We start from the raw sequence: 9206 nt of genomic DNA, 5'->3' as shown, positions 1-9206 counted from the left end.
TGAATGTAGGAAAATTAGAAATTGTTAAGAAAGAAATGGAAAGCATAAATATTGACATACTAGGCATTGGAGAGATGAGATGGACTGGCATGGGGCATTTTGAGTCAGATGATCATATATTACTCCGGAGATGTATTCCAAAGGTATGTGGTTCAAATCCACCAGATGCTTTGCTGGAGAAGGAGGGGCAATCTCCTGTACCAGTCAATTTGACGGTACACAAACACAAAACAATAAAATCAGCAAGAAAAGACAGGAAAAAAAAAGGTCTTGACCTTTAAAAAGTGTAAGCACATAATACTAGAATAGCTGAAATTTTCTGTTTGATCACAAGGGACAGATTTTAAACATTGAGTACAGAAAGTAACAGCATCACAAAACTGAAAACACAACAGAAGTATGTGAATACATCAAGTCTATTACTTAAGCCATGTCCTATTCTTAAAGGGCAACTCATTCCTCCCCTGGGTTTCCGAGGCTATGAATCACATGAGAGAGACGGCCTGTCTTTCTCTGAAGAGTTAAAGCTGGATTTGAATCACCGAAGCATTATAAAGAGACTGGAGAAAAAAAAGCAAGCAAAGCCCACAAGTGTTGAGATAAGATCATGACTTTATCCCAAGTTAGCATAAGAAAGAAAAACCCTAAAAGAGACAGATCAACACAGTGACTGTTACCATGGGCTCAGTATATCAGAAATAATACAGATAACAGAGGACAGGGTAAACTGTTCACAATTTAGGGTCCCCAATGTTCAGAGGGTCATTATGAAGTGTACTGAACCTGATGGTTCTGAACAAGCTGAAAGAATTGAAGTAATAAAATTCCAAGCCTTAACCTGAAATTCTGAAGAGTTCTTATGCACAAAATACTGAATAACACAGGAAAGATCAAAAGAAGATGGCAAGAGAACCCAGAAATTAACCCATTGGTCTATGGTCAACTGATACTCTACAAGGAAACAAAACCTATCAAATGAGGAAAGATAACCTCTTTAACAAATGGTGCTGGCAAAACTGGACTGCTGCTACCTACAGAAAGCTGAAACAGGATCCACATCTCACACCATACACAAAAATCAACCTAAGGGTAAAGCCCCAAACCATAAACATCATAAGAGACAAAGTGGGACCAAGCTTAGAAGGCCTAGCTTACTGTATAAAGAGGCTGACAAACACAGCCAGAAATGTACGAGAGGGTAAAATGGATAAATCCAACCTTCTGAAGAATAAATCCATGTGTACATCAAAAACTGCTTCCAACAGGGAGAAAAGAAAATCTACAAACTGGGGAAAAAACATCTGGCAATACCATCTATCTCAAAACAAAAGTTTATAGAATCCTACAGGGCCTCCATAAGAAAATGGGAAAAAGCCATGGAAAGACTTTCAGAGAGCAAGACATTTGGATGGCCAATAAACACATGAAGACATGCTCAAAAATCATGGGTAGTAAGAGAGATGATATCAAAACCACAATGAGATATCATCTCACCCCAGTGGCAATGGGAAAGTTACAGCAAATAATAAATATTGAAGAGGACGTGGAGAGATAGGAACTCCAATACACTGTTGGTGGGACTGTAAAAATAGTACAACCAATCTGGAAGGTAGTTTGGCGTTTTCTCAAAAAGCTGAACACAGAAATTTCATATGGCCCAGAGAGTCCACTGCTAGGAATATACCCTGAAGAAATTAAAATTGAGAAAGAAGTTGAGATCAGTACACCAATGCTTATTATAGCAGTGTTATTTACCATTACAAGAACATGGAAACAACCCAAAAGTCCAAACATAATCTAATGGATTGAGTAATTTTGATACAATCACATATGGAATACTATGTAGCACTCAAGAGCAACATTTAGAAAATTACTAAGTAACCTGGGAAGTACTGGAGGGCATTATATTGCGTGAATTAACTCAGTCTCTTAAGGACAAATACCACATAAAAATCATTATTGTAGAAACAGAAAACTAGTAAAACATATGAGGTGGGAGAGTGGGAGCAGAGAGGTAATGATGGGCAGGGGATAATATCACAGAATAACATACTTTTGTGGATGCATGAAGGAGTAAAGGAAATGGGAAAGATCCAGTAGAGATCTGGTAAGACAGGGTAAAGCTAGGCATAGTTCAATGGTGATTAATTTTATAAAACATAATGAATAGTAATGATTTTGTGAAAATACAAGTGAAGGATAGTATGAAACATATGTGTATGAACTCTGTAAGCAAAGCAATGTAAAATAAAAACCCCACAAACCAACCTACAAAAAACCAAAACCACACAAACAAAGAAACGAAAGATGGGAAGAATAGGAACAATGTACCGGCGAGCTCTGGTGGCCTAGTGGCAGGAAACTGTACTGCAATCCCAGAGGTGCGCGGTTCAAATCCACCAGATGCTCTGCTGAAGAGGGAGGAACAATCGCCTCCTGTACCAGTCAGATCCAATTTGACGGTACACACACACACACACACACACACACACACACATAATTAAAAAAAAAGAGAAAAGAAACAATGTACCAAAAAAAACAACTGGTTGACAAGGAACAATTTCAAGAGGTAGCATGATTAAGATGCAGTGATACCTAAGAAAGAAGTTCAAGTTATCATCAATGTACTGGCAAAAAAGAAGGGTCAGGGCACTGATGGAATCAATTAAGGTGTTAACAAAATGCAGTTTTGGGCATGCTCACTTGTCTATGTCAAAAATAGGGAAGACCTGGCCAACTCACTGGGGGAGATGCATCATTTGTGCTGACTCCAAAAAAAAATCTGAGGTAAGAACTCTTTAAGAACTCAAGCTGGATTCAGAAGGTCATAGAATGAGGGACAACACTATTGATGTCTGATGGATCTTGCTTGGTCAAAAGTAGAGAATGAAAAAAAAGTTTATTTATGCTTTATTAATTATGCAAAGGGTTTATTATTTTTTTTTTTAGTTTTATTATTTTGTGTGTGTGTACCGTCAAATCAGATCTGACTGGTACAGGAGGAGATTGTTCCTTCTTCTCCAGCAAAGCATCTGGTGGATTTGAACCGTGCAATGCAAAGGGATTTGACTCTGTGGATCATATTAAATTAAGGATAACGTTGAGAATAGGTAGTGGGTAATATTAAGAACAGGGCTCATGTAGAACTCACACACAAACCAAGAAGCAATCTTAACACAAGATGGGGATATCACATGGTTTAAAACTGGGAAAAGCAGGGTTGTTATGAACTATACTCGACAACACCTAACAATTCAGTCTGTATGCAGAGCAAATAACTGGACAAATTAGGTTAATGGCATCACAATTTGAGGAAGAAGTCATTAACAATTTTGCTGAAAATGAGGAAGAGTTAAAGCACTTACTGAAAAAGATCAAAGAATACAGCCTCCAAAATATACCTTGGGCAGATGAACATCATGCTCGGAAGGGTGGCGGGACAGCGCAGAAGGGGAAGACCCTGGATGAGATGGATTGACACAGTAGCTGGGAAATGAGTGTAGGTGTATTGGGTCAGTATGACTGGCTCAGGATAGGGAAGGCTTCAGAGCTCCTGTACATAGGGTCACCATAAGTCACAGGCAACTCAGTGGCATATAACAATGGAGCACATGCCAAGAGAAACAAAATGTCTCACAACTGGATCAACAGGCATTATATATGGAGAAAGTGGAAGGTGTGAACAATTTACTTGGATCCACAAACAACATCTAAAAAGATGCACTGCATTTGGCAAATCTGTAGCCTAGGGCTTCTTTAAAATAGCCATTTAAAGACAACTTTCAATTGATTGATAGGCATGTGAAAGTTGGAAAATGATGAGTAAAGATGACCAAAGACGTGATGGCTCTGAATTGCAGTATAGGATTATGCAATTAACTACGCACTATGAGAAGAGGAAGTCTGTCTTGAAAGAGGTGCAGCAGGAATACTCCTTAGACAGGCGACAGTCCTTGGGAAAGCACATCAAAAGAAAGATAATGCTCATAGACAGACTGATATGGTGCAACAAGAGACCAGTAAAGAATGTGAGGATGATGCTGGACTGAGTCACAATCTGTTGTACAGAGGATCGCTATGAGCTGGCGGAAATGCAAAGACAGCCAATATCAATTAATTTAAAGGGATTAATTTTCTTAATTTGGGGGCTCAGGACCTTGGTCACTGAGACAAACTAGTTCATGAACATAATAGATTTCTTAAAGAAAAAACAACAACCACCCCAAAACAAAACCAAAACCAACCAAGACAAAACAAACCCTACTGGTTTATTTGTCTGTAACAAAAGAGAAAGAAGCGTGAGTGAGTGACAGTATTTTCAAATTCTTTAAAGAATCCAGACCAACTGAGGCTGGAGAATTCTAAGACTATGGCTCAGAGCTACTCTATAATCTTAATTAAAACTATTGTCCGAATGACCTTTAAATTGACCAACAATTTAGCCAAAAAATAGACAATGTCACCAGTGAGTACTGCATTCCCTAAATCAAGCAAAAAAACTTCAAAACCAAAAGGAAGGTCTGGGAATAGGGAAATCTAACTGAGTCAAAGTGACCTAACCAATAAAAAGGAAAATAATATTGGTACACAACCATCACTACCACCAGTGTCTTGAAACTGGAATGGGACTCAGGTTTGCGGTACATAATTTCTAACAAAAAGAAAATTTAAACCAAGTTATTCGGTTGCTTGTTGCAAATACCTAGTAATGCAATCACTGTTTTATAAAGTGCTTTTGATCTGGTAATTTTTCTCAATGCTAATTTGATTCAAATATTTTACTTTGTAGAATTTGTTGATTTATAAACTAAACCCCATCCTTCCTATAAACCTTGATACTTACGCTAGTCTTTCTCTGCATCCATTATCCATTATTTTGGATATAATACTCAGTATAAGTTCTATTGCTTTCATTTCGTTACATTGTTAATATGGTTTCATACACCAGTTAATTTCTCCTACTATTAAAATTCTGAGTATGAAGGAAAGGATTTTTTTTAAAACAGGTAAACTTACTGTCTCCAAAGCTATCATCGCCTCTTCTAGGTGGATAGTCATCAAAGCTGTCTGTGGCAGGACGGGCCCTCCAGTCTGTGTCTGTTTTGTCAGAATCCCGATTTCTATCTCGGCCAAAAGAACGATCATCTCTGTCTATAAATTAAAATAAAACCCTAAACAGTTAGCTCACAAAAATATTTGTCCATCATCTCTCATGAAAAAAAAAAAAAATCAGAGAACCAAAACCCCTACTGTTAGCAAGTTGATTCTGACTCATAGCAACCCTATAAAACAGAGTAGAACTGCCTTATACAGGGTTTCCTATGCCTTGTTTTTTAAAGATGCTGACCATTACAATTCCCCTGAACAGAGTGGCTGGTGGGTTCAAACTGCTGATCTTCAGGTTAGCAGGTGTTTTAAGGACTCAATCATCAGAGCTCCAGAACAGTGTAAATGAACAGCAAAATACCCTAGTTAGACTGTATTTTCTTTTAATTACAGTTTTACCAAGCTGTTGTCTAGCTTCTGAAGTGTCTAACGTAACTGACTGTTTCTCTTCCTCATATTTACTTCCAATGGTTTAATTTTCACCTGTCTCAAATTCTGTATGGGCCAGGAAGCCTGAAACATATGCTTGCTTGCTTGCTCGTATGTATGAATTAGACCGGTCCTTATGCCCATTATGTTGTGAGTAACTGAATACATTTGTAACATAACCATTCTCCATCTTACTGCAGTTTTAGCCTGGATAATTCTTTGTTGAAGATGGTGTAATCTACTCTGTGCAACACCTCTAGACTTATTTATACTCTCCTCAGTTGTGACATACAAAGCTATTTCCAAATATCAAGTTTCCCTCCATTAAAAAAACAGAGGATACTTCTGCTTTGTCTAAGACTATGACAAAATAGAAAAACTTCTACTAACTTTCTTACCTTTATCCTGTGCTTGATCAGCAACATCCACTCGAATTCTCCTGTTACCTAGAGACTGAGAGCATAGGACCACATTAACCAACCTTTTGCCCTATTATGCACATATCCCATGAGTGACCTTGAACGTCTGGGCATAGAAGCAGCACTGGGGGAAGGAAGATAAAGGAAAAACACTGTAATCTAGCTAACACTCCCACCTGTTAGCTAAAGAATCCTTTATAAAGGCTTCAAAATGGAAAATAATTCCATAGGAATTTAAGATGAGCTTCAATAGGGGTGGGTTTTTTTTTAGCTTCAATAGTTTTAAGGTCAACCAATCTTTTTATTGTTTCAAAGCAAAATGTCATAGACAAAATTAACTTTTTAACTGTCTAATTTTCAAGTGTAAGAAAAACAAGCCAGGGAGTTCTCGTGGCCTAGTGGCAAGAAGCTGCATTGCAATTCCAGACGTAGGTGGTTTGAATCCACCAGAGCTCTCCTGGAGAAGAAGGGGCAATCTCCTCCTGTACCAGTCAGATCCGATCTGATGGTACAACACAAAAAATAGTAAGAAAAAGTGAAAAACAAGCCCTCAAAAAGCAATTTTAAAAAACGAAGAAAGGTTTCTCTTTCGCTAACAGCAATTACTCAAACACCTACAGAACCCTTACACTGCATGAAGAAGACCTGGTGTCACTATTCCTTTACTGTCACTGAGTCAGAATCAACTCATACCTGACTCTCCAGTAGGCTTTCAGATGTCACACAGGAGATTTCCCCTCTTTCTCCTGCAAATTTACTAGTGGAATCAAAGCACCAGAAACACACCACCTTTGAGTTAGCAGGCCAATTCACTAGGGTTTATGCCATAAGACTAACTAGTGATTAAAAAATTTGGTTTCCAACCAAAAATTCACTCTAGCTGTTAATCCACCAGCTGTTCATTACAGAGAATGAAGAGTGCGTCTGTAAAGATAGACAGCTGTGGGTAGTTCCCCCGACCCATTTAGATCTTATCCAGACTAAGAGGTCTAGCTGATGATTAGTAATATTAGTAAAATATACATGATGGTCTCTTATCCATAATCTTAGGCCCTTTCATTCAATTATTATCCTTGGATAAATCAGTTTGTTTAAAAAAAGAGAACTGTGAACCTAATTATTCTATTGTTGATTTGACATTTCTAATAGACACTACAGTTGAAGAAAAACAATGAATTTTAGCTACAAACACCTGAAATTAGATTAACTATGATGGCATCACTGCACAACTCTCATTTGACATTTATGACCACTGTTGTGATGGCACTCACTCAACTATGAGATAGCAAAAATAATAAGAACCACTGAATTCAATCTTCAAGTCAAATGGTGGATTTTAACTATAAAATCAGGTCACTAGAAACTGTCTTCTCAATAAAGAAGGGCTCTTGCAAGTGGGGGGTGGTGGAGAGGAGAAATTCCTTCCTACATGTAATAACTAATTCCCAAAAAAGTAAAAAGTTCCTGAATTAGAAACTTTCATCTCTTACAAGTAACTAAATGCTTCTATCTGTGGTTTGAGTCAATCACTACATAGTATCACTCAAAGAATTTTCACAATCTGATTAGTTCTCATTTTCCCCTCATGTATCAATTGCTGAATTTTCTTTCCTTCTTGAACCTTTCATGTCTTGGTTAATTTTATTGAAAAGCAGAAAGAACAAATGTTTATATCCTGGCATTCTCTTGTAACCTCTGGAAAACATTGCTAGAGGCATTTATTACAAAAGATAGTCAAGTGAGAAATGTTGCCATACCCCTAAGGAATCCCATGATAATTACCTTTCAATATTAAATTGATTAATGGAATTAATCATTTGCCTTGTCAGCTCAGACTAGTGGTAGGAGAGGAAGAGGAGGAACAATGAAGGCATGAACACTGTTGGGTTTTTTCAACAATTTTCCACCTAAAAGACCTTGAATTATTAGGGTCTACTGAAATCCTGACACTGAGGTGTGATAATCTGCTAGGATGGACATTAAGGGGGCTATTTGAAAAATCCAGCTTTTAAAAGTAGGTAAGATCCTGAAAAGTTACAGACCCACCTAGGCATCATTTTGATTAGCAAATAAATTAACAATCTTAGCTCCCACCTCTTTCCCTTTACTTTCTTTACCTCTTCATTGAGGCTTAGGGCACTAAGCAGGGAATCCAGGTCCTCAAATTCAGCATATCCAAAACCTTTTAATCTCTCTGGATTGCTGGGTTCACGTGGTAAGCGCACTGCACTGATCTGAAAGAGAAAAAGTAAATGAAATGGTTGGTTAATTTATTTTCACTACATGACCTTACTATATATACAATGAAACAGGTTATCTTCAAGGGGTGGGGGGAAATTACAGAAGGATAAGACACTAGGACCGTTTACATTTTTTTTAACTGATTTTTTCACTAATGCATTTATTCCTTACACTGACTGCTGCTGTTGTGTAGAGTCAGAACTGACCCACAGTTGACCCTCCAGCAGATTTTCAGATTGCCTGGTTAATAGGAGATTGTCCAACTCTTGAGAGCAGCTGGTGGCTTCAAACCGCGTTCCTTTGGGATTGCAGTGCAGCTTCTCACCACTAGGCCACCAGAACTCTCTTAAATCTTTTACATTTTTGGTAATCTTTTAATCCTTAAAAAACAAAAACAAAACCAAAATAGGAATTCAGGCTATCTCCTGACTGCCTCGGTCCAAACTTCTAGGTTTTACCTGCAATTAAGAGGCAATGGAAGAAGTTCAGGCTGCTCTGAAGGAATTGGGGGAAAAAAAGCCCCAGGAATTGACTGACTGAATACCAACTGACATATATTACAACAAAGAGATGCCGCCCTAGATGTGCTCGCCAGGTTGTGGCTAGAAATCTGGAGGACAGCTACCTGGCTAACTGGCAGAAATTCATATTCACATTCCAAAAAAAGGTGACCCTGCACAGTGTGGAAATTACTGAATAATATAGCTAGTATCACACGTATGCAAAATCTTGATAAAGACTATCCAGGAAAGGAGTGTGTCAGGGATGTATGTATCCTCTGTACCTTTTCAATCTATATGAAGAACAGATCACCGGGGAGACTGGGCTTTATGAGGAGGAATGTGGCATCGGGATTGAAGAACACTCATCAACCTGTGTCATGCAGATGACACAACCTTGCTTGCTGAAATGGAGGATGATCTGAAGCACTTGTTGCATAAGGTGAAGAATTGTAGTCTTCAATATGGATTGTTCTTCAGTTCCATGAGCTTAAGAAATGCTGAGCGAGTT

General features: G+C 38.1%; 1 protein-coding gene across 3 annotated transcripts in view; it reads right to left on the bottom strand.

Moving 5' to 3' along the window:
* Nucleotides 1-9206, bottom strand: part of EIF4B (eukaryotic translation initiation factor 4B) — a 39876-nt gene that overhangs the window by 14564 nt on the left and 16106 nt on the right. For 2 of the 3 annotated variants that reach the window (XM_006883878.1, XM_006883877.1), the window contains exons 4-6: nucleotides 8072-8188; nucleotides 5934-5988; nucleotides 5017-5151 (exon numbers count right to left, since the gene is read on the bottom strand). In XM_006883878.1, coding sequence (XP_006883940.1) covers nucleotides 5017-5151; nucleotides 5934-5988; nucleotides 8072-8188 — 307 coding nt within the window. The remainder of the gene's footprint in view (nucleotides 1-5016; nucleotides 5152-5933; nucleotides 5989-8071; nucleotides 8189-9206) is intronic. The other variant, XM_006883879.1, reaches the window with a different exon arrangement.

This window comes from Elephantulus edwardii, unplaced genomic scaffold (assembly GCF_000299155.1).
Source record: "Elephantulus edwardii isolate Elephantulus edwardi_28Jun2011 unplaced genomic scaffold, EleEdw1.0 scaffold00030, whole genome shotgun sequence".
In the NCBI taxonomy this organism is placed as follows: domain Eukaryota; kingdom Metazoa; phylum Chordata; class Mammalia; order Macroscelidea; family Macroscelididae; genus Elephantulus; species Elephantulus edwardii.
Note: the sequence above shows the minus strand (reverse complement) of the source record. Positions and strands in the feature narration are given on the sequence as shown.